The 26,842-nt window shown below is 39.2% G+C and overlaps 1 protein-coding gene across 1 annotated transcript in view; it reads right to left on the bottom strand.

The window, feature by feature from the left end:
* BTBD7 (BTB (POZ) domain containing 7) overlaps positions 1-26,842 on the bottom strand; it is a 32,329-nt gene that overhangs the window by 615 nt on the left and 4,872 nt on the right. Inside the window, 10 exon segments of the mRNA XM_009578337.1 lie at positions 1-218; positions 1,957-2,385; positions 3,097-3,275; positions 7,099-7,288; positions 8,827-8,940; positions 9,172-9,315; positions 9,598-9,758; positions 12,021-12,096; positions 13,459-13,667; positions 25,280-26,359. The exon segment at positions 1-218 is cut by the window's left edge and continues 13 nt beyond it. Of these exon segments, the coding sequence (XP_009576632.1) occupies positions 1-218; positions 1,957-2,385; positions 3,097-3,275; positions 7,099-7,288; positions 8,827-8,940; positions 9,172-9,315; positions 9,598-9,758; positions 12,021-12,096; positions 13,459-13,667; positions 25,280-26,359 (2,800 nt within the window).

Below are 26,842 nucleotides of genomic sequence, written 5' to 3' on the forward strand. Positions count from 1 at the left end.
TCTATTTTCTGCTCTATTGCATGTTTCTTTCGAGAAGTGGGCATGTGTCTGTTCTGAATACATGAAATGTGCTGGGGTGGACCGGGCCCTACCTCTGTAACCGTCTGGCTTAATTCTGTGTCGACAGTGAGCTCTGGTAATCTTCTGTCTTTTAAAGACATTGCTGACACACCCATTGCGATATCTGGCATCAGTTCATTTAGCAAGGGCTGAGTACACTGGAAGAGAAAAGAAATTGGTCCATGGAAACAAAGCAAAAGCTAAACAAACTGTATTTAGGATAGTTTCTGTAATTCAAAATGGCATTTTCCTAATCTACCTTTGCCTAGACCAACCTCAGCCTGCAAGTTTCCTACACTGTTTAAAGAACACATGTATCCTCCACCTTCCTGCTAGCTTCCTTCATGAAGCTGTTGTGCCACAGTAATAGTTCCTTCTTAAACACATCTTGTCTTGAATATGCAGTAAATGACAGTGTACTGTTAAACTCTCAAAAGGTAAGCCTGCTTTAACCCACTCGCAATTATCAAACTAAACAAGGTACTCTGCGCAGAACTTAACAAACCGTTTGTTATAGCACGAAGTTCCAGTGCAGGGAAGCCACGAAACATGTATTTTGTCACTAGAGTTGCAACCCCTCTGCTTGCGTTTCGTATTTTAAAGTAAGTTAATTGCATGCACACGTATGTGTACGTGTGACAGCCTCAGGGCTTGGGGGGAGCATCAGTCACAGTGATGCCTAGATCCACAAAGTGCATGGGAGTTGTTGCATGGCATTCTTCTCACCTACACCTATAAGCAATCCTGCAATGAGACAAGCACGTTACAGTCTTCCAGACAGAAGAGTTAAAATTTCTACTTGTATTTATCATTCCTAATGAAAGCAATTTTAGTAATCATTGATTACTAGTAGCTCACAAATTGCAGAAATAATACAGAACAAAAATATCATCCATATTAAGTCTATGCTTCTCCTCGCACTTTATATATAAACATTCTAGTAGAGACATTTCTAGTGTGAAAAAACTGTGAAAAAGATCACTATATGGTTTCCTTAGTGAAGTCAGTATTGATCAAGAAAGAGAGACTTATGCTACAAAACCCGCCCTTGAACAATGGAAAACAATTCTAATTTGAAGTTAAATAATTTAGGTTAAAATATAGAAAGGAGTGCAATATATTTAGGACAATTGCTAAAGCAAAAAAAAAAAAAAATTTCATTCTTCCATTCAGAAGTCCAGATCAAATCTGCATCTAAAGAGCAGGTTTTTAGTATGACTGTCCACTGAAACGGTTTTTTCACTGCAGAAATAAATTACAAAATTCTTTATTTAGCATTTCATGTACTTCACAATGCTATGTCTTTGTCCAGTATGTTATAGTTCGTTGTTTTCATTGCATCGTATTGTAGTTCAGCAACTGTAATGATTGTCTTTAAATGCTGTGACAAACCCCTTTGTATTTGTAATTACCAATTTCTGCTTGCCTATTAATTTTAAAATCTTTTTCACAGCTATAAGGCCTTCACATTCTCCACAGGTTCCCTTTATACACATCTGTTTACTTCAGGACTACTTACCTTTAAATAGCCAAAATATCATCACTATTTCTACCCTTGAATTATAGCACGCAGTCCACTATTGAAGCTGATTTATGCTTTGTTTTAAACGTAAAGCAAACTATATTATTTCAGAAGATTTGTGAGTCCCACTTGCCCCTCCAAAATGCTCCTGGCCCTGGAACATTCATTCTCCCACGGACTAGGGCATGCCTTTGGGACGCAGAATGCTGACAGCCAGTTTGGTAGAAAATTCTTCTCCTAACCAATGAAGATGCTCTTTTATTTAACAAAGCCAAAGCCAAGTTACTTCACCATAAGAATTCTCTCCAGCTCCTCTCTATAAGCTACTTTGAGTGGCCAGAGATAGGGAGAAGAGGAGAAAGCATAATACTTACTACTTGTTTCTCAGCTGCCATCACTGCTGCTGCTGCAGCCACCGTTTGTCTCCCCAGACCTGCAGTGTTAGTGCAATCAGGAGGTGCTGCTTTAACACTCGGCAAGTAGACAGGTGGTGCAGCTTTGGGAATGGTTCGGGAGTGGAATAGTGAGTGATTACACGGGTAAGAAAAGGAACGTGAGGGATGTTGAGTTGGCACCCTTTGTTTCCAGCTCACTTTGAACTGGTTATGAATAGGAGTTGCTGGTGGGTGGTATGGAGGTGGAGGAGGGGGCAATGGTGGATGGAAGGCCACAAAAGAGTCCAGTTCTGTAAACATGGTTTCTGCAGTGGGAGTACTGTTAACGCGACATCGTCCAGACTGTCTCATTGTCAGGAGTGGGCTTTCGTCCCCAAATCGCTCATCAGGAAAGAATTTGTGAGGATTCTGTAAAGGAAAAAACCCAGCATATAACAAAACAAAAGTAGGAAGTCATCTAGAAAAATGTCCTAAACTAACACACATTGGAATAAGAAATCTGCTAGTACTGTAACAGGCTAGTTGTGCCACCTAAAACCTCACCAACACTTGGAGGTGATTACAGTTACCATGGAATAAAAATTTTTTTTAAAAACAAGACAAGAAGCATCAGATTCACTGTGTGAATAAGTTGACCAACAAATGCATTTGCTTTAACAGCAGCATACAAACAGAAGTGGGATTTCCAATTTCCCAGTCCTGATATGTACTATGCAGATCTACTGTATCAGTTAGGACTTTCTCTCCTCTCTGATTCAAGAATAAATCATAATCTAGATTTCTAGTTATGGCTTGACTATTCTCATCAACTGCCTCTTCAGCAGATTTTTTTGTTCCCAAAATCTGTGGCAGTAAGAGCACCCTGAATGGCAACAACTCTTGAGAAAAATATTTATACATTGCACTTACACATTTATAAAATCACATACACCAAATGCAACAGTCTCACCTTAATTTGCACTTGGACAGTTCTACAGTTATGCAGGCATTTCAATGCATTTTTGCACCTGCATGTGCACACACAAAGCAGTTCTCTTATTGCAGATTACGCATTCAAGTCAATTAATAAGCAGAACAGAATCAAAGCATTTGTGGTCTTATACCAACAATTTTTCGTACCTGCAAAAGTTCAGCAGCAGCATCAGAAAGTCCGAATTCCCGCAGCACACGAATCTGAATCTCATAACTGACTGTGGCGCCTTCTCCACAGTTGAGAGCATACGCTCTTTGCACCTGCTCAGTATGACGCAGCTCCTGCAGCCGTTTGATCATCTCTTTTACAATGAGGAGATTGGGAACTGGAGAGATAATAAGAGAATGGAATGGGGATAATAGAGATTACTTTTTGAACTGTGAGACAGTAAGTTTGATTGCAATGGTTAGATTTAATTCTGAAGGAAAAGTCTAACATCAGGCTGTCTTGGCTTTTTTTTTTTTTTAAGAAGCATTCTGCCAAGAACAGTTTCACTTACACATGTTCCTTGAAGCATCATGAAGGCACATGGGATAACACATATACAAATGGTAAAGACATATACCATTTTTCCAGCTTCTGCTCGAGTAAGCTACAAATACAGCCTTCTTTGTAGACTCCTTATGAGGCAGGAATTTTATGATTTGAGGTGGGGGCAGGATATCTTAAATAACACTGAATGTTCCCTCATGAATTCTACAGGCCAAGAATTCACTGATTTTTTTGGCATACACTTCAGACTTCCAGTGGAATTCTATAATCACAAGACCATAATACTAGTATGTAACTACAGAAAGAGCATTCTAAAAAATTACACAAACTGTAAGCCAACATAAACCTGTTAAAATTATGTTGTTTTATGCAGCCATATTGAAATAATTTAAAAACAACTTTCCAAAAGGAAATAATGTATAATTTGGGGTATTTATCCTGTCGCAAAACTTTCTCATGCCACTTCTTGCTGCTGTTTGATGATGAATGATATCTCTCTGTGGTCTTTCTGTCCTCAGGAAAATGTGCATATCATAAGAAAAGACAAATCCAGATCTCTGAATTCCTAAGTCCCGGCATCTGATCCTTTACCAGCTTTACAAGCATTATATATTACCATGACCAGATGTCCATAATGAAAGCTCATAAAAATTAAATGGATCGTACAGCAAGAACAGTGTGAAAAGACATTTGCATTACAGAGAAGGAGAAAACCCAACACCATGCAACTACAACTGGTCCCAATTTCACAAAGTTCACATTGGTCCATGAAGGGTAAGTCTAAGTAGTGCAAAATACTTTTCCCCCCCAAATTGAGTTCTTGTACTAAAAAAAAAAAACAAAAAACCAACCTACAACCAAAAAACCCAACAACAAACAAAAAACCCCAAAACAATTCTATCCAGTCTTCAATGCTTGGAAATAAGTCTTGTATACTACCCTCCACACACTTCAATTGTTCTGAAAAATCCTGGTTTAGCAGCCAGATGTTTAACTACAACGAGCATTTTGCTAACACTGAAAAAAGAGGATTTTAGAGAAGTTTGAAGCAATTCTCCAAACCAATAGGCATAAAAATCATCTAAGTTCTTAATGAAAAAGTGCTATCTTCTCAAACCCAGGTTTGTTTCTGGTTTTTTACTATTATTCATGTGAAACACATAGAAGAGAGATTACCTATATAAAAAATACAATTCTCCCAAGTCAGTTGCAGGATTTCTAATTCAAACTGAAACTGGAAAATGCCTAAGGAAATGCAATTACCTGCAGAACCTAGCCTCAAAGTAGAACAGACTTCAGCAGAGGTTGAACTCATTTTACAATAATGTTGCAAGAAGAGCACCAAGACATGCTGCCAATAGCATTTATACAAATACAGTCCACAGGCAGTGGGTACAAGGAAGATGCAAGCAACAGATGGAGAACACCTAAGCTGTAAAGAACCCCCTGTTCTAAGAGCCCGGCCTAAGAGGCATGGAGGCGATACTGCCTAGCTCTCCTTCCAGCAGTTCCTGTGCTCCATCTATGCTTTGGGATGGATTCCTGTACAAGTTACAGGTTTGGTACATGCCTGAATCTCCTCAAATTAATTGGGCTCCATCTACCCTTCCTAGCACAAGGCATTAGCAAAGCAATCAATTCTTTTGTATAATTACAGAGCTAAGCAAAGCAGGCAGTTACCAGGACACAATACCTGTGTGCCAACTACTGACCAGGCTCACAGCTCATATCCATGCTCAAACCAAAGGGCCGGCAGTAATTCCTATATATTAGATTGTACAGAATCAAGCTGTAGTGGAGTTTCAGATGGGAAAAAAGTCTGAGTACTGTAATGCACCGCTGAGATGCCACCGCTGTTAAGTTTCTAAACAATTAGTACTTTTATCAAATTACAGAAGTTTTCAGAAGCTCCTTCTAGGCTTTATCAAGTCTCTTCCCGAATCACAAGAAACAAACAGATCAAAACCATTCCACAAACCTTACTAGAAAACTTACTGCAGTGTTTAACCAAACAGCATTGCAAATCTTCCTAACACCTCAACTTAAATTCTCTTGCAGCATTTAAACCTATTATTTTTGTCCTGGCTCTAGCATCTGCAAGAACAATGTATTATTTCCTTTGTTGACTTCAGGGAGACATAATTGATATACAAAGAGCTTATAAAATGGGGAGTGGGGAGTGGTGGAGGGAGGAAGATGACTGTTTTCTTGGTGGCACGTCATCTTTAATGCTTTCCTACAGACTCCCAAATTGATCTGTATCTACCGAAATGTGCCACTTTGATCTAAAAATGGATGCCAAAGTCCATGCAAGTTTAAGGAAAGACTACATGAGCTCATGGATTAAAAATGCATTTAAAACTACTAACTACACAGAAGCACCATCCACCGTAAAACATCTCTGAGGTTGAAGATCGCACAGAATTTTACAGGGAATTATTTTATGTGCTTTTTCTGCTACACTTTCCCTATGCACTCCCTTCTGGTGACTGAAATAAGAATACTAGACTAGACAGACAAATCCTTGACCTGACCCAGTACGGCCATTTAAAGGGCTAAGCACAATGCTCCATCTGAGACCAAATTACTTCACATGTTTTGTGGCACGTTTGTTGTTGTATTTTAGTATGACTATGGAATTGTATAATGTTGACTTTCAGGCTCTTCTCCACAGAGCTTCCCTCAGCCATCCTGTACGCACAGAGCTGGCTACACCTACATAAGCCTAATGTTTCCCACTTTCTTCACTGAATTTCATCTTGGTCATTCAGCTATCTAATCCTGCCCTCCAAAACATTCAGTGACCCTCCCAACTTGTCATCAGCTGCAAGTTTTGCCGGTGTATTCTCTACGCACACTGAGTATTAATGGGGCCAGGGAAAGGTGGGAAGAGCTAGATGCTTCGGCAATCCCACGAGATACATTCTTACAGTTTGACACCAAAAGATCAAGTGCCTAAATGACAAAATATATTACAGTGGTTTTATGACTATATTGCCCTGGCTTGGTTATGGGGAATGTCACACCAAGTATCCTGAAGTCAAGAGAGGCCGTATTTACTTCCACCTATAAAAACTTAAGTCTGCCACAGAGGAATGAAGTTGGTTTGACTTCAAAGCTAAAGTGGATTTGGTAAACTGAAAAGAAAAAACTGTGTTTTGAGTGCCTGCTTCCAATATTTTTCTGGCAAACTGAGTTAAGCTGACTGCCCTAGAAGTTATGCTCCCCTGCTTTTTGTTTTTAAAGTAATCAGTATTTTGCCATTTTCCAGCCTTCTGGATCAATCAGTCGTCCAAGACGGGTAAATAGAAAACTGAGAACCACTCTGAGAACAGAGAGCCAGGCTCCAGCAAGTGTTCTACAGTAAGTTTAACTAGTCCAAGGTTTTTCAAATTGCTCAGCTGAAGCAGGTTAAAATACTATCCCCTCCACTAGCTTACTTTCTAACTACTTATTATGCCATCCAAAAATAGTTAATGTCTTCAGAGTAGACCAAAGCAAAACGGACTACCACTGGGTGGGAAGAAGCCCAAATGGTGCAGTACTACTCTGAGGAAATCATAATATTCAATAATTCACATTCCCTCTCCCCTGCCCCAAGCCCCGACCCACTCACATGAGATCAATTGGTGTTGCAAGTGATCTAGCAGCCTTACCTGGGATCTCATTGGCTATAACTGAAGGAGGACTGGACTGGTTAGTGCTAACTTGCTGGTGGGTAATCATATGACAGCACTGCGGCACAGCGTTGTTTACCATGTAAAGGGTGTCGGGCACATTGGACATTCGGACCATCCGCAAACGAACGAGATCGGTTTGTTCCACCATCATCTCATCCAGTACTGACTGCAACGACAGCCATTAGAGCCCTCATGAAGGCACTGCACATACATATTCACCGGGAGCTGCTGCAAATGCAGTCCCGAGGCCACAAGCCTAGCAATGTCTAAACCATAACTTTTCCAGGTGCCAAACAGTATTTGGCTTTTCCACAGCATTTTCTATTCCATTTTCCAGTCATGATCAGAGTTGAGTTTCAGAGCTAAGAGCAGGCAGGTGAATAGAGTTTGGGAAGGTTGCTTTTTTTTATTTTGTACCTGTCAGATTGGAAGTAACATTCTCAAAGCCAGACCCTCTGGACTCTGTCTCAGACAATTACTGCCTATAGGTCTCAACTCTGTGCCATTGAATAGAAGGCACTAGTCTGAAAACGAAATGTGTTTCCCTCAGGTGTCTTAAAGAATAGAAAGGGATTTATGCATACCATTTTAAGATTCTCATTTAATGTTAAATGGATTTATTTCAAAAAATGGGAGGCTAACAAGGGAGTAAAAAAAAAAAAAATCAGAAATCACTCATCTGCTATTTTTGCATTTCACAATAATCAAACTATGAATAGGAGCATAGTTACCAGATAATAAGTATAAGAGTCCTCCCTCTAAGGTTAAACAGCTAATGATGCTTTTAAAAAATATTAACAGCATAATATGAAACTAATAGAAACAAGTAGGATTCCTGACGGGGGGGCAGGGGAATTTACAATGAACTTTTTACTTTAAGGTTACTACTAAAGCACTTCTATACCGTATACCTGAAAACTAAAAGAATTAAAGCTTTTATCACATGTTCTTTAACACATTTTTGTTAGTTTTAACAATCCAAGATACAAAGATGAAATTTTAACTGGCTAGTCTTCCTTTGCTGCTTTAGTGCCACCTGGTGCTCTCTAACCTTTTTGCCCAAAATGCAAAGTAGTTTTATTCCTCCCCTCTCCTCAAAGAGGATGTCAACAACAACTCGCACCTCTGGAAAATACTTTCTTTCTTAGGCACAGGGCAAAAGCTCCGAATTCACCAGAGTAGTGGTCAGAGTTTGTAGGTGATGTGGATGTGCACAGCTTCACCTAATCCTCGTGTTCTGCAGTCATCTGCACTGCTGGGACTCATGAGCTCTTGACCTACGTCAGAGCTGCCTTAAGTGATGGCATTAGTAAGCGACCTACAAGGGCCCCATTATGTCAAACAGAATATGGCATGTTTCTGCCCCTCGCAGAGCCATCTCCACCCTGTCATCAAACATTATCATCAGAGATACTACAAGATCTTCAGTTTGACAGTCCTCATGTAAGATATTAAATAGGGAAGCTATTGCTTGAGCAGGACACAAAGGACTTCAGTCAAGTTGGACACAAGATATTTATTCCATTTTGTGGAGGATTGAAAGAATTTTGGATACGTTCTGATTCAAACAAGAAGAGAAATATCAGAGCCCTCTGTCTAGTGGAATAGTAGTTCTCCACCCAGCTCTGCTGGGAGCTGGGGAGCCTGGAAGACCTGGCACCAAGGTTGCTGACTAGCTGCAAACTGGGACTCTCAGGCTCTCACCTTGCCATCCGCCTGCCAGGTGGGCTGCCGAGGAGCTGGGCCGGCAAACTGGCTGGAAACCAGGGAGGTTTCCCTCAGAACGCTGCTTTGTTTCCGGTGGAATTTCATCAAGATCTGTCTCGCAAACATTTCAATTTCGACAAAAAAAAATTTTGTTGAAATTTTTCTGACCAGTTCTAGAGACTTGAGCCTGATGATCAATCTTGTAAGTCTTGTTAAATTGAAAATGTTAGTATTTTAGACCAGTACATGCAAAGAGAGACAAAACATACCAAAATCTTTCCCTGTTTATAGAACCCCCTAATGACTTCAGATTAACAATACTCAAATGTTAATGATTATTACCTTAGCTTCCTCCACATATGGTGAGAACAGTCTTGGCCGCACATATATTCCAGCATTTTTTTGCCGCAGCCAGGCATTTGACTTTCCACCTTCTGATGTTGGTAGCATGTCTGAAGGAGGAGTACTAATCAGGCCTCTCTTCATCTTTAAGAATCAAGAAAGAGAGTTTAATGGTTTTTTTAAATATAAATATGGGAAAAGCTTGCATTTCTTATACTGAATCCTTACACTACTGATTTTTCTTTAGCCTTCTGATAAAGTATAGAAAATTTAACCAGAAAAAGAGTTATACACTTATTACTCTGAGTGATAACATTTTAGGAGCTCATCCTCAAAAAAGAAAAAAAAAAGAAAATAACCTGAACATTGTAGAATCTGAAGTACAAAGAACCCAGAGATAATATCTGTATGAGATTACTGACTTACTGCATCACTCAGTACTTCACTATTCATGGGTAAGATGTGCTCAATGCGGACAAAAGGTAAAAGTGGAGACAGGATCTCTCTCAGCTCCTCAATGTCAAGATCTCTCCTCTTCACACCTCTTTTGTTCACACTGTGAGCAGTACCACTCAGTAAATTAGGCTCTGTGGGAAGGAACAAAAAATAAGAAGTTTACATCAAAAAAATTTAAATAGGAAAGCAGGAGTTATGGGGCTTATAGAAAGTTATAGAAAAGGAAAGAAAAGTCTAATTTAAAAGTCCACAGTGCTTATCAGCATTGTTCCACAAAACTATTTCATGCCTTAAAATCTGATAAAAAGTATCAGCAGAGTCAGGTTCACTTTATACAAGCATGGGTCATTTGCACAGCTGTCAGTTTCAAAGCATAAGCCAGGGAGAAAACACAGAAGCAGTGTTTGCGGTAAACGTTTATAAAGCTCTCCCTCGAGCTATGCTATGAAAACATTCCTGCCTCACTGCTAGCAGTTTCCCCAAAGGCGCTCTCCTGCAGCTCCTCTCCCTTTCCCCAGCAGTTTTCAGAAGCTTATTTTCTACAAATTAAGGCCTGAAGAGACCACTGGGATAAATTATTCTAGCCTCATGTAAGCCACCCTAGTAACAGCTGTGTCAAGCCCATTCAAAATGCTCTCATGGTCACAGGATACCTATTTATGCCAAGAGTGGGTATCTTCTAGAGACTGCAAGATGACAACATGTGACTCTCTCAGGTCATTCTCCCTCCCTCAGTTAACTACCTTCACCTGTATTTTAGGTATTGTGCCCAACCTGACTTTGACTAACTTCACTCTTTGAGGAAGCTTGTCAAACATACCCACCCTCCATTCAGTACAGGCAGCTCAAGTTTTGGCCACAGCCCATTACAATTTCTAATGCTTTCTGGTATTTGACTGGCACCACCACATATTCAGAGCTGCAAAATCAGGAGCATCACTGAGGAATTTAGACTAAATTACTAGACTAAATTTGGCCCTAATCTGACAGAACCTGGTGTAGCTCTTATTTCTGCTTTTGCTTATCATGTTACTTGATGATCCCAGGAAAGAGAAATGAGCTGTTTACTTAATGAACACCACAGAAGCTGCACAATTACTCCAAACGAGCAGCTTCTCCCCCAGCCCAGGTCTGTTACTGTTTAACTGGCTCCATTACTTTCCAGTGTGCCTTACGACAAACACTTAGAAAAAATCTTGTTTTGAAGATAGAAGGTTAATACTTTCTCAGGTCACCAAAAGCACATATTGTAACTGACTTTTTGTTGCATTTCATACAACATGTCCATGACAAAGCAGTTGTATCACAAGCAGTAATAGTGGATTTCAAAAACATGGCCAGCCCTCCAAAGACAGTAGCCACAATAGCACTGCTCTGTTTTTACACAGGCAGGTTCTTTCCTTTCTGTTCCTCTCATTGTACCATCTGATTGACAGTCCATGGTGGGGATGAACTACAAGCTATTTGCATTTGTTATTTGGGAAATGTATATTTAACCTACTTCCCACATCCAACACATGTGAGACTGCCCTTAAAGTTACCACTGTAGCAATAATATGCATCTGAGCTAATAAAAATACATTTACGTCTAACTTTAGGAAGAACACTGATGGTTTGTTTCTCACTACCACAGATTTCTGTGGGAGAAAAGTACTCAAACTGAGGTAAAAGGTTGACACAGTAAACTAAGAATAAGACTACTGTGAGAAGCCTGCATGAGCACAGAAAAGTAAAAGATACTGCAGGGGCTTTTTACTTGATGAATTAATTACAAGAAAAATAATTCTGAGACAACAGGAAATCAACCAGACTTAAAAATCAGACAATTGTAGAGGCTGAAAGGACCTCTAGAAGTTTGGTCTGGCCACAACCACCGCCTTCTCCCCACACCTCCCCAGGCAGGGTAGAGCAAGTTGCCCACGACTACGTCCAGTTGGGTTTTGAACACCTCCAAGGACAGAGACCCCATAACTACTCCGGGCAACCTGTTCCAGTGTCTGACCCTCTTCACAGTTTCTTGTGTTTAAAGAGAATTTCCTGTATTTCAGTTAATGCCCGATTGCCTCTCATCCTGTGCTGGGTGCCAAGAGAAGAGCGTGGCTCTATTTGCTTTGCTTTCTGCCATTAGATATTTATAGACATTGTTAAGATCCCCCCTAAGCCTTTTCTTCTTGAGGCTAAACAATCCCAGCTCCCTCAGAATGCCTGCGTTCTCATTTTTTAGAGAACAAAAGCTTTTAAAAAAAAAAAAAAAGAAGTGCATTTGTTTAGTTTTGACCATGCTACGAACAAAGTAGATTAAATTTCCTTAAGTTACAGATTACCCACAAAAAAGAACTTCCATACATTTTGGGTTATTTGATTTAGTACTGTGTGGTTTAAAGAATCCTTACCTCGATCTGCTATTCTCTTCATTAACTGGTGTTCTCCCCATTTAATCAGATATTTAAGAATATCTTGTTCACTTGCCTGGTAGAAAGAGAAAGTCAGCAATCTGTATATGCTTAATTTAATGTCATACACACACACACAAAAAAGTCATATCACAGGTCTTTTACAACTATAAAGAAACACAACTTTACCAAGAGTGAAGTAAGTATTTGTACTTTATGATTTGCTATTCCTCCAAATATTTTAAGGTAGTACTACTAGTGTATCACCACGATGAGTTCTTAGATTCATGTCACTTACTGAATCCCTAAGAGGAAAAAAAGTTTTTCTACAATAGGAAAAATTTTCCGTAGCATGAAAACCTACAGGTATTAAATTTGAATAATTAAAGTTAATTAAAAGGGGCAGTTCTAACACTGAGTGTTTGGATCTTTTGTTTAACATTACAAATTCAGCATCTGCACAGCCTGGAAAGCCACTAAAATAATCAAACCAACTAAATTATAACCTAGGTGAAGAGAAAGATTTTCAGTAATACTATAAACAACAACTTTGCTTTGTTCATACGTATATACATGTGCTAACCACTCAACATTTTTAGAGGAAAAAAATCACATACTGAAAAATTTATCAACATTTTCTTAACAGCTAGGGTAGGAAATTTAGTCATAATACACACGCTCATGGAGGATCAACAGTACCTGTTACTGTAATTCCTGAAATGTTTAAAGTAAACAAGACTTTTTTTAAGCAACACTAATTTCTAACACTTTAAAAAAACCCGTAAGATTGGAATAGATACAATTAAAAAAAAAAATCCAGTCATCTTTAAGCTATAAAAGGCCAGTCATCATTCTAAAGATATCTCCCCTGAAGAGAAATGGCAGCAAAAATCCACAAGCTTTTTATTAGTCAGTATGGTTTCCTCTCCCTAAAACCACACAATCACTGAAGAAAAGTCACAAAAAAAGAAATTCTGCAATAGTTGTCAGAAAAGGTATTTTTATGTCTCACGTAAAAAATAAGTTAAGCCTTCTGAACGATTACTAGTTTACTAGCTCCCACTGCCCCCAACTAGGATGTACGTTGTTACAGCAAACTAACTACCACCACATGATTTTTATAAAACACTTAAACATGCAAGGCAAATGTTAGGTTCAGAAATGCTTTGTTTAAAATAATTTGCAGCCGCTTCTAAACTATTATTAGGCTTCTAAGCAATAGCATATACCACCAGTTTGGGTTGTGTTACAAGCCAAGAACAAAATAGTTTTCTTAATCACTACTTCAATTTCATTTTTTACATATTATAAAGGAATGCTTTAGTGTGCATACAAACTCTTGCCTACAATTTAAAATTAGCTACTCCAAGTGCTTCTAGTAATGGTATAACATATCCTGCTTCAAGCAGGACCAGCTGCATTCTGCATTGCAGATTACCTGTAAATAGTCAGACTGAATAGCTGTGAGCAGGTGGTCCTTGTTGAGTTCATAGAAGACATCTGAAGTCATGACCTGGGTAAACTCCTCACAGAGGAAATGTAGCGCTTGACGATGTACCCACTTGGAACCATACGGCTGAGAGCTCCACTTCAGAATGGCAATTAAGGTGTCCAGTGAGATGCTCTCAGCAATAATATCTTCACAGCCTAGGAAACAAAAGCAAAAATCAATGATGATGTTAGAGGCACTTCGATCCTGAAGGAATAATACATATGGCTAAATCTGTAATATAAAGGGTTATATGACTCCCAGTGAGATTAAAAACAGAAGTGCCCTACAGACCAACGTTGCAAATGGGGTTAAATTCTGACTAAAAGTATAATAATTTTAATTGTGGTTTAGGATTCTAACTATACAGTCATTTATCTTTTAAAGGCACATGAAATATCGTGTCTGCTGACATGCCTGGATGAACAACTGGAAAGCTAGTTCAGCCCTACTGAAACCTCCTTTGGTTAATATACATTATCTGACTGTTTAACACATTTTGAAGTTGCAGATTTGAATTTGAGTCACTATTGTTTAGAGTAGATTCAAAGAAGCCTATAAACCGTAACAGAGGTGGGATTTTCATCAGTATCACTTTGCGTATGGGCCCTCCTGAGACAGACCATGCAGGCAGAGCAGAAACAAAAGCTGTGACATATTGTTGGTACTCAGCGACTCAGCACAGGATGAGGGCAGCAAAGCATCATTTTCTGACTCACAGAGAAGGCAGGAAGCAGCAGGTGGTTGCTCTAGGCCACCACCCAGACCTCCCTATCAAGCAAGGCACAGAGGGTGCAGGACAGCAAGCACCTCCTCTGACAGGGAATCAAAAAGTGAATCATCCAAGAGGCAGGTATTCTGACTCGTGGTGAGTCTGCTACAGTTTCTTCTTACCCACTGCTGCATTAGGATTTACTCTTTCACAGAGTAAATGTCTTCTGAAGAAGAGACAGAGGATATTTAAGCCTCCTGAAGGGAGCTGGAGCAGATTTGGAAGAAATGAGGGGAGACATACCACAGGAGGGCTGAAAACAAGGGTACTTGGAGTTACTGACTTAAGACAGATGGTACCACAATGTTGATAACTTCAAGCCTCCAAGAGCACTTTGCTGATTTCATTTGTACATCTGGTTTACATACACAGAGAATACTATTTCTATTTGTACTATAAAGATAGCAATTTAAAGAAAAAAAAAATCCTATTCTAGAATTATACATTCCAGTTTCAACCCACTACAGCCACAAAATTACAGCTGTGCTTATGCCCATGAGAGGTCCCCAGACAGTTCAGAGCAGCATGCCTATGTTGCCATTATTTTATTTTTTATACATCATCATTTTTCTCTCAGTTTGAAGGATATTTAAAAACTTAACTTTGACAGTTATTTAGAGAACTGTATCTCATTACTGAGCTCTTGGACTAAGCTGAGTATGGTAATCTTAACGTTTGTCAAAACAAAGATCAAAGAGGCTCTCTTGATGCTACACATTTTTGAACTGGTTAGATACATGCAGGACACACTAGCAGCAATTAAAACAGTTAAAATCTTACTTTTCTACATAGGCCAGCATATGGAATATAAGCGTTGACTCTATTTCTGTTGCAACTAATAATGTGAAGGGTAAGTTATTAAGGAGTAAGTAGTGACAAGTGAACATGCTACTTCAAGTAGAAAGGAGTCTGTCAAAGGAACTACTACTCAGGAGCAAAGTCACTGATAAGGGAAACTTAAACCGTGAGGTAAAGAAGAAGGTGCTAGGAAGCAACAGTTTAAACATGAGGCAGGTTACAAATTTATCTGTCCTATTAAACACAAGTATTTATACTTAATACTACAAAAAAGCCAGCATGTTAATTATGAGAAGAATATTCCACCATTAAAATTTTCTAAAATTAAGTATAAAAAAAAATACAGTCAATGCTCAATGAGAATGTTTGCAGCAAATTCCAGGAACATGTTTGAATGTATACGTAGTTTTGGAAACAATTTTTATTTATTTTCTAAATGAATTTATGAGAATAATGCCTGTCCCCCCAACAGTAATAAATTTTACACCAGTTCATACTTAAAACAAACTTTCCTCAACAAGCACTTGAATGGTTTGTTTTCCACATGCCCGATTCACCTGAGAAAAGGAAGACCATATATAAATGCAGCCACTGACAGAAGGGCTAGCAAAAGCATACATATTTCTGAACAATGCATTAAAGGCAGCATTACAGTATTCCTCCCAAGTTAGACTCTCCATTTGCTTTTGACAAAGGAGTAAGTGTTGAGTCATGTTTCAATGCACCTGCTTTGTCCTTTACCATTACTGAAGTAATACGTCGCTTCTCAGAGCTACCTATTACCATTAGGTTACATATTATTATTACTACTAGAAGTAAAAACAGATGCCTTACTATAGATATTGACCTCTAACCGGCATGATGAGGACTAGCCTAAAGTGAGCAGTGAACATGCAGCAAAGACTGCTCGGAGGTACTTGGAACATCAGCCCGATCATCACTGGTACAGATGAGGGCAGAGGACGAGAACCGCTCCAAAATACACTCCTTGGGTTTTGGTACAGGTTAGAGAAACTGCCCCCTCTAGATGGGGTAATTCCCCAGAAGCCTGAAGGATAAACCTCACTTTGAAGTCTTAAAAAATTCTGGTCAAGAATCTGAAAAGCAGTGTTTAAAAAACAAAACAAAACCCCCCCCCCTACCTTAAAAAAGCTCAAAATACTTCAGCATATGTCAGAAATATGAATGAATGAAGTCTGAAGCTTTCCACTTCAGGATTTTACTTACAATTTTCCTATTTTCCTTACATTTTTACTTACATAGTTAATGGCTGACATTGTATTTAACTTTGTCATGCGAGTCCCTCTTACCTTCCCTTTTGGGGCTCAAAAAAGGAAAACGTTAAGTTAGCAGCAAACCTGTCATGGCGAATGAAAGCTAACCATGACTAGTTGCAGTATGCTAAAAAGAGGAATTTGCCTCCCTGAATAAGAAACACACAGTTGTCTGAAACAATTCTTCAGAGTCATCTGTTGTGTTGCACTAAGTCTTGCCCTGCTAAATCCTAACACAACTTTTTGCATGCAATTATTCTGTTTGCATGCAAGCTGACTTCAGCAGATGATTACATCCCCCTGAAGTCTCAAGATTACACATAAGGACTGCTCCATTTCAAAGGCAGTATGTAAACCCACTCGCTGAAATCAGTCACGAGGAAACTCAAACTGTAAAGGCAAAGAGACTTATCTCAAAGTGAATGCCATTCATAGTATTTCATCTGAGATTTATTTTTGAAACAATAAGGATACCTGCCCCCTGCAAAGACAGAAAACTACATTTCCGTGAGAAATGTAGTTCCAAAGATCTGAGCAACATTGGTTTATAGAATCAGAGCATCAGCTCAGTCTCAATTCTTCTGTCAAGTCCAATTATTGTACAACTACCAATAATATGACATCATCAGGTGAAAAGCTCATTTAGGATGCCTAGCAAATGAAACAGTCTTTTCCCAAGTAATTTTAGCAATGCGTCAGAACTGAGGGATTATTAAAAGTATTTCTTCTGAAGTAAGCATGAGGTAGTGTGTGTTTTCTGAACATCTACATAAATTGGGGCAACCCAATTCTTGCTATGGAAGGAATCCAATTTCTTGTCATCTTTGGCAGAAGGTTTTTTTGCTTTAGCAATCAGCCACTTGGCCAAAAAAGCAGTCATCTAATAGCCACAATATTGTTTTTCACAGTGGAATAGAGCATTATTCTCCTATGAGTACTATTTTGTAATATTCAAGCAGAAATAGCCTTTCCAAGATCCGTTTGCAGTGTCTCAAAGTGCTCTACCACAAGCTTCTGTGACCATTAGTATCTTTCAGAGATACAACTTGGAGTCTAAAGAAAGATGACTCATTTTGGACAAATGAGGCTATTCCATACACTCCTTTTGCTGGATACCAATAGGTCCTGCCTGCAAACAAGTCCTTTCTGCTTCCCCAGTTCTCTCTCAAATGCAATTCCACAGCCCTTCCAAACAGAAATAGCCTGAGCCCATGTTTGGCATGCTAGCTAGTAGCTTGGAATCTTATCAAGACAGTCAACAGACCTACTAAGGACAAATTAAGTGCCTTCAACAGTCAGCAAAAGTGGAATTAAGCAAAGTTTTTACTACAAAATCGTTAGCTGGATTTAACTCATTCTGTGGAGGAGACCTTTCCCCTAAACTTATGCAAACCAGTGGAGCCAAGAAAAAAAAAGTAATAGGAATTCATCTTGACACGGAACTGGAGTCTAGAAGCTATTCAATGTTTTATTAAGTTTGCTGCATTAGGAGAGACCATACTGGCAATCAGGAACTTTCTGAATTTGCTAGCATGTAGAGAACAGTTCAGAAGCAAGATCTGTAGCTCGTCTGGACTGCACCACGTTTGGAAGTTCCAGAGATGCTCATCTCACCCATCCATGAGCACCCTTGCTGTTCTAACCAAGCTTCTGACGGGAAGAGAAAGGAAAAAAGGAGGACAACATTTGTTCAGCCTCTTTCCCATGTCTTACAGACCCAAAAATGCAGAAGTGTCCTGTACTTGCTAAGGATTCCTTAGAAGGCAGCCCACACTCACAGGCTGTGGGAGCAGTCATGAAAGCCAACCCCCTTGTATAGTGGTATTAAACCAATCTTACACTCCACATCTCCTGCTCTTCTGTCATACTGGTGCTTGGGTGGCTACTCAATGAACTAGTCAACTAATTTCTGTCAATCCTGCTTCCAGCAACATTAGATCACCAAAAGCACAAACCCTACTGCCAGCATAGAGAACAGAAACAAGGAGACTAATGCAGGAGGCAGGGCAGCAGTGCCACTTTTGACAGCCAAACAATCTGTGTCAGATTCAAGTGACTCCATAAAACTTGAGACATGGCAACAGGAATTTAGGTTCTCCACAACAGCACGCAAACATCAGTTACAAAACCACTAAGAGCAAGTCAGAAGACTTACATAGTACAAACAGGAAACTACACCTTTTTAACTGGTTATCACATAAGCAGCAACTGCAACAACCTTACTTTCCTATTACTGTATTGTGAACAAGGGATCTTGTCCAGCATCCATCTTCTGGATGCAGGCTTACTTTCCCAGTTTATTAATATTTATTGCCTCCTGGCAGCACCATATTTTCTTTCTTAAAGGAATGTTACAGGTTTCTAGCTTCTTGAAGTTTTAGTGCTTTTCTTTTCTATCTCTTCCCCAAATTGCTTAAAAAAAAAAAAATCTTTAAAGGGAGATTAAGTTAATAGTTAACTGATTCCAAGCCTGTAACTGGCAGGTGCATTATTCTCCACATTTTAGAACTCTGAAGCACACAAGTTTTGGTTACATGAAGGTGCAAAACTACGTGAATGTTTCGCAGAAAAGAAAACACGACCTAAGTAGCACTAGAGATCAAGGACTCAATGGGCATTAGTGGTCAAACACTACTGAAGTCTGTTGCTAAGTTCAGTACCTCTTTTGAGCTACTTTTAATCCCTCTGCTGATTTTTCTAAGCACAAAATTTAAAACATTCATGTGCTCCCATCCTTGAAAGACTGAATTCAAAATACATCTATTATGGCACTGTTAAAGTATATAGTATTAGTTTTTGCTTTATTCACATACAAAGGTGATGACTTTACAGCACTTCAGATTAACTATTAAAGCAAAAAATCAAATATGATCTGAAGGTTAGGTCAGGCAGCATTTTGTGTTATGCTAACCATCCTTCCACAGTGAAAACTCAGTAAGTTATGTCAAATCCAATAAAGCATATTATCCAGACATTTGAAATATTAAATTAGGGAGCAGACGAAAACAATGCAACTTGTGTTATTTAAAAATATTTTCATTTATGATATGGCAGTTATAATATCTTAGAATGTTTAACAGCTTTAACAGCTGGATTTTTGAAGTTTTAAGTTTAGCCAGAAATGTAAGGTAATTGTACACATTTAAAGCATCCAATATTTGTGGCAAAAGCTCTTTAATGTTTTCTCTCCCAAACAATGAAAATTAATTTACTCTTCTGCTCCTGCCACATACAAAATGCATTAATTTAGGAAGCCTGAAATCTGCATCTACATTTTTGGCTTCTTGCAGCCATCAGTTGATAACAGCCCTTGACCGGGCTTCAGCATTCCTTAACAAGCACATTCAGCAGCAGCAGCAGGCAGCATACCTGATCCAGCTTAAACAGAAAACAGTTGTGGGCCAGAAACAAAAAGCTGCCAACTCAACCATAACAAACCAAAGGGAAGAACTTAACATGGGAACAATGAAGGGCTGAGGGAGGAAGAGCCAATGTTTAGAGGGACCGCCACCAGCCATCACTGTTCAGTATTTAAGCCATATACTTTCTAGAACACAGGTGGCTGAAAGAAAAACCTGAAAACAGTGACCAGATCTATTTCTCTGCAAACTATGCCACTGCAAACAAATTTTATGTGCCCAGTTGCACAACTCAGTCAAATTCTTCATCCTTGCATATAACCCTGGAATGTAACTGCTCTAAGAAAGATCCTTTCCACTTCCTGCTTTCTCCAGTCTTCATCTTCATAATATAAAACCTAAGCAATAATTTCAGGCTTGAGTACAAGTGAATCATTGTAAGGAGATAATAGATCAGATTTATGTTAATGTTTACTTAATCATACCCAATTTATTTTAAAGTTATAAGTGCCAGACTAGTTCCTCTGAGCATTCCTACTGCACTGATATATAACTGACACACTTGCTCTAATCTTCCCACAATATATTTGCGTGTATTTAATAGTTACTGTGAGCTTCGCAGCATTTCAGTATTTCAGTCCTGCTGAGATCAAGTGTACTTTTGATGTCAGGCGCTATCTGCCTCTAGATCAAAGGCTGCGCTACTAAATATCGCTTTAAAATAAAGTTTCTTACTTCTTATTCTTGTCAAGGGTAAAGTCAACCTAAACATAAAAGGAAAGCAAAAGAGTCTGAAATTAAGTTATTTTTTGTCAATTTTACTTTAGAAGACTTTTTGGAATCAGCAGGCAGAAAAGATTCCCAGGAAAAACTATTTCATAGGGTCCCTGTATCCAAAAACCTGTAACAGAAAAACATACTGTACCACCACCTCAGTGAGACTATTCATGACAGTAAGCAACAAGGCCAAGATGCAGAAGAGGATTCATATATTTAATATAGCTATCTAATAAAATTAAGATACCTGAAGTCAAACTTCTCTGTAACAGCAGTGGATGTGGTAGCACAGTAAGACTGGAAGGGGGGATTATTTTAACAACGCATGATGAACAGGACTAGGGAACTGATCTGGTTTTAATAACTGTGCTACAGAAGAGGAAGGGATAAGTGATTTTAAACCTGATCTTTGTGAGTCAATGTGTTAAAACAATCGCACCAGTACAGTTGAGAGAGCAGCAAGGTAGCATAAAGACAAAAAAGCAGGAGCAGAGCGCAGAAATAAGCAGGAGCAGAGCGCAGAAATAAGCAGGAGCAGAGCGCAGAAACGTTCCACTAAGGGATGTGCTTGAACCTCCTGGAGAGGGCTCTCATCCTCACAGCCTCTGTGAAAGCAGTGAAGAGCTTCACTTTTTGGTAGTTAACAAATACTGCAGCACCTCTAATAGCAGTCTCTGTCCTATTAGGTATAAATGGGTTTCAGTATGATAAGCTCTATAGATGAGATATGCTTGCTGAGTAGTTCATTTATTCATAGCATGTACCCATATCATCACTGACTTCATCATAGGGAAACGATCTATTAAAATGCAACTGTCAGAAAAAGGAGTATCACTGTGTTATGAACAGGAAGATTTCCATGGAAAGAGTCCAAGCTGAATCATCTGCTGAAACTGAAGAAAAATTACAACATCTGGATACTCAGAAAGGTCCCTGAAGACAAATCAAACTAAAATCTGTTGAAAATAAAACACAGTTGATCAGAAGCTTTAAAATACATCAACTTCACCTGCCACTCAGTTACAAACACCCAGCCAAAACTGGGTAAAAGTGAGCAAAATGAGTTGGAAAGAGTATCCAGACTTACATATAATGAGTACAAAATATTTTCCAGGAAACCCGGGAGACAAATTTTAGCAAGTGTGCAATTAGCTAGCATGAGCAAACTGAATCAAAAAACTTGAGCCGGGGGTGTGGAAATCTAGAGAAGAAACCAAAGACATTAGCTACTGCGAAAGCCAACTGATGGGATTGGTCAGAACTTGGGCAAAACTGGACACCTGCAGCACAACAGAGTTGAAAAGCGCTGTCAGAGGACCAAGCTAAGACGTGTCACAAGAACTGCCTTCTCAGTGGTCTCCCAACACATACGCAATGCTGTCTCTTCTAGCATCGCTCTGCATAACATCTAGAAGTCAGATCTTTGAGTGACAGCTTCCAGCGCAGAAGTATGTCAGCAATGAAATCAGGGAATGGGAGGGACGCTACTGAAACGAAGATCTCTCATCTACCTCATGTTAAGTATTACAATAAGGGAGGACAAGGTGCTATGGTTAAGTGCCAAAACAAGAACGGTGGTCACTACTAAAGTGCATACTTTGTTACGGGATCTGTAGTTAAGTGCAGGCATATAGTTTTCCCTGATCAAATAAGCTTCCTTTTAATTTTGATTATAAGATTATACCAGAATAATTCTTCAGTGTCCACACAGTACCAATGACCTAAACATGAACGCAACAAATTAAGTATGAAACTATCAGATACCGACTTCACTGGCATATATAGATTTTCTACAGAATGCTTACTGCTTTCTCCTGTAGCTAAGGAACGCAGCACTGATTTGTAAAATCCTGATTATTTCAAATTAACATCTAGAATTTCAGTATCTGAAGGGTTGCCAAATTTACATTTGCTAGTATTGATAATATAATAAACTTCAACCCTTGCCTGATTTTACTGCACTTCTCTTTTATGTATAACAACCTCCCCACCCCCCACCCCACAGCTCACCACTTGTGTGGTCAGACACAGATTTACCAGGGAAAGAAGAGACCTCTGAAGGCCACTGTATCCCTCTACCTCCTCCCAACGATCACCCCCAAAATGCTACAGCTCTGGTTCATCCAAGAGAGCCACCAAGACCAAGCTCACATTGCCGCACTTCCTTGTTCCAGCCACCCGAGCACGCTGCTGAGGTGCTGCAAGCCTAGTGCAGCTCCTGCTGCCGCCTTTCTTTTTCCTCCCCTAGAGGTAGTGTTGGCAGAAAACCTCCAGGGAAAAGTTAAGATCTTGTTACCACTGACTCACAGAATATATATTCCAGAGCAGCACTGTCTGTAGTGCATTACCGAAAAGAGTGGCAGTTTAGGACACACTGATCCAAGCACACTCAACTTAAAGCAAGCAGAAATAACGAAACTCAGCATCAAATAAAACATCAGTTCTGTTTTTCAGCACTTACTAACACCTAAAAAAAAAAAAGCCATTTTCCTATCTGTAAGTCTGCCTAAGTTTCTCTTTGAAGTCCTCCACCTATCATTGCTTATCTGCTTTGATATAACTTACACTGCTTCATCAGAGCACCTCCAGATCACAGTTGGTCCAGTTTAGGTTTCCAATCTGAGGGAAAAAACTACACCCTGTTCATTTATGGAACAGTGCATAATTATTCAGTGTCTCACTGAGGGCTTCATTCACAATTTAATTCCCTCATTAGTATTCCCTGAGCACACTAAATCATTTCAGCCCTTGTGTATGTGCATGCACCAAAACTGAGAAACTGTACTCTTATATCACCTTTTTAATTTAAACTCATTTTCCTTTTTTGCTTTCAGCTGATCTACTGATTTTTCTGGTTCTCAAGTACTATTAACTTGCAAATGTTGTATAGGAATGAATTTAACACTGTAGTTCAACTACAGTAAAACTTTTAGCCACTTTTGCATTCCATTCAACATTAAGTTTCTAGGTGTACTTGGAGGGGAACAACAACAAAACTAAGAAAGATGCAGACAGAATGGAGAGGGTCCAAAGGAGTGCCACGAAGATGCTCAAAGGGCTAGAGAACCTGCCATATGAGGAAAGACTGAAGGAGTTAAGTCTTTTCTCTCTGGAGAAGAGAAGGCTCAGGGGGACCTCATCAGAGTATTCCAGTACCTAAAGGGCAGCTACAAAGAGGACAGAGGCTTTCTCTTCACAACGAGCCATGTGGAGAGAACAAGGGGCAATAGCTACAAGTTACACCAGGAGACATCTCGATAAAAGACTTTTTTTTTACAGTGAGAACAATCATTCACTGGAACCTCCCCAGGGACATAGTATAGTCCCCATCACTGGAGGTTTTCAAGATGTGATTGGACAGGGTGCTAGATAATCTCATCTAGGCTCCTGTTCCCACAAAAGGTTGAACCAGATGATCTTTCCAGGCCCCTTCCAACCTGGGCTGCTCTATGATTTCACGATTCTGAGCCTAAGAACAGCTCATTTGCATTCCTGTAGCAGCATTTATCAGAAAACCTATCTCCTTTGTTCTCTGCCATTCTGTTTATTGCAGTAGGAATTATTATTTCAACTTTCAGCAGAATCTGAAAATTAGTTTCCTAATACCAACCTCTACAGAAGATACAATAGTTCTGATTAGTCTCCCATATCTTTATCACTCACATATAGCTATTAGGAGAACCCATTATAAGTATGATCACTTCCTGCAGTGCTTATACCTGCTTTTTCCTGGCCGCTCCTTAAGTTTCCTATTTTACTGGTCTACTTGATAGTTTGTATTACAAAGATTTTAATCTTATCAAATTTCATTTGATAGCTAGAAGTTACAGATGCTCAGATCTACTGTAAAAAGTTATTTTCTTAAAAAAATTAAACTAGCTTAAACAAATCACGCTGCTGATATCTCAGTGAATTCCATTCTCCATTTCTCAGCTCAAAAGTAAAATTCTCATCCCCCACCAGCAAGGCCTGAAGCAACTGCCATACCCCATTATGTATAATATAGCCACTAAATAGTTCAAACACCAACAGATGAAACAGCAAGCAAAGCTCCTGCCACCACAAGAGGTATTATTAGTTCACTGGTCAGTGCTCTGACACCTCGCCAGAGATTGCAATAACTCTGGCCAGCCGCCATATGCAGGAAGTATGTCATCAAGATTTGAGTGATTTTCAAGAATAATGGACAAAAGTGAAACTTTCTAAACTTTAAGTCTGAAAATACTGACTGCCCCTGCCTTCAGTTTTGTACATCAAGAAATAGATACTAAAGACCTAGGACTAGTGCAATTAAGCCGCTTAAATTTACCTTCCAACAGCAAGATTACAAGCTTAGTGTACCCCCTTTGACATAAGCTACAGAAATAATCATTCAAGTTTACAGCCTTGTTAACATATAGGGACACTTCGTAACAAGTCTGAATATTTCCTCCTCTCAACAAGGATCTCTTGTATCCTCCCCCTGTACCTGTAGTTTACACCCAAAAAATGGATTATAGATGAAAGTAGATAAAGATCAGAAATATCAAGACCAGTTATACATATCTGACATAATAGCATGCTTCAATAATGACACGCAATACAGTTAAAAGCTCTCACATGGCATTTCTTCTGTTCCTAGAAAACACAGATGCATTATCTACAACTTACAGATGGCAAATAAATTCCTTTTCTTAAAGGAATTGTCAGCCACTGATAGCAAGACTCAACAGGCATACTTACACTGCAAAACAGCTAAAAAATTTTTCTAATAAGGTCATATATTCTACAGCAAGGACAGCATTACATACCTTGTGCAAGCATGTTAAACTCCAAGAACAGTGCTATGTGATAAAGCTCCATAGCTTCTTCAGCCCTAGTCATGTTTAGTTTTCCTGCTACGAGAGCCTGAACTTCACTTAAACTGCCCACTGAAGGGCTGGAGTGCAAAACTGAGAGGTCCACCACATCTGTATACATACAGTTCAAAATGACCTTAGCATATTTTTTTGGTATGATAGATTCATCTAATATAATTCTAGTTGGAGTTCGTAGAGTTCGGTCTGTGATTTCTTCACCAGTTCGTATCCTCCTCTGCAGCAAGTGACGAAAAAACGGAGATCGTGATGAAATAATAGCTTTGTGAGCTCTGAGCTCTTCATCTAGACAGTTCTGACTTCCACCAAAAGTTTCAACTAAGTCAGAGTTGGATGAAAAGCTAAGAACCACATCATAGTAGCACATGTAATCAAACAGTGCGCGCATGTCAACATCTAACGAATTTGGTGTTCCAAATTCTTCACTAAGCTGCACAAGGATATCAACATTTTGGAATCTTGAATCCTCCATTCCAAACTCGCCTGTATAAAGGTAGTGTAACAAAGCAGAAAACATAGGCATATCTATGCCAGCTGTGTTAATATCCATTATTATTTCTGCCCCATACTCCGGTGAGGAAGAAAGCAGCGTCTTAAAAAATGGACATCTTGCCGCCAATATCGCACGATGCACAGGAAAACAAGTTTCTTGAAATATTAAGTCTACATCAGTACAATATTTGTACTGATAAAGTTCAGCCATGTCTTTTTGTAGCGTCCTGGCTTCTGGTCTTGCCAAATTAGCTTGTAGATAAAGTTCCTTTAAGGCTGACGTCCCTTCATATTCTTCTACTAATGCATTAACATCTCTGACATCCCAGCCTGAGAGGAGTTCACGCATCTGCTTGGCATGATCAGCAGATCGGCTAGACTTCCGACGCTTAATGAATTTCTTTTTGAGGGTGGCAAGGCCAGAGGTTTTCTTTTTCTTGTCTTGAGGTTTCTCATGGCCATGGTCAAGGCTATACAGCTTTGATTCACAGCCATAGCCTTGATGAGAGTAGGATGATGTCCCTGAAGGCAAAGAGGAAAATTGAACACATTTATTCTTTAAATTTAAAAGGAAGGTCCATAACACCTAAACAGTCCATCCATAACACCTAAACAGTCCATCCATAACACCTAAACAGTCCATCCATAACACCTAAACAGTCCATCCATGTCTCTGCAAGTTACACAGTTTTTCCTTCTTCTCAGATCAGATAACTCAACAAGTTGGAAACCTGACTGAAGCCTTTTCTGGCCATTAAAAACAAAAATAATTTTTTTTGCATCTACAAAGTTTATACTTTTTTTTTCCAAATGTACTCAATTTTAAGAACCAAGCAGTGCCAGTTGATGTAGCTCTGTAGCACATGGCACAGTTATCTAAGCAGGAAGAGAACACTGTGGTCATAACATTACAAGTGTCATTATATTAACTATAGGAAGTGAAAAACACAGCCTTTTTAAAAACTTGTATGATGTCAGTGAAATAGTAGCACCTCCCCCTTCCCA

This window comes from Fulmarus glacialis, unplaced genomic scaffold (genome assembly GCF_000690835.1).
Source record: "Fulmarus glacialis isolate BGI_N327 unplaced genomic scaffold, ASM69083v1 scaffold17035, whole genome shotgun sequence".
NCBI classification, from domain to species: domain Eukaryota; kingdom Metazoa; phylum Chordata; class Aves; order Procellariiformes; family Procellariidae; genus Fulmarus; species Fulmarus glacialis.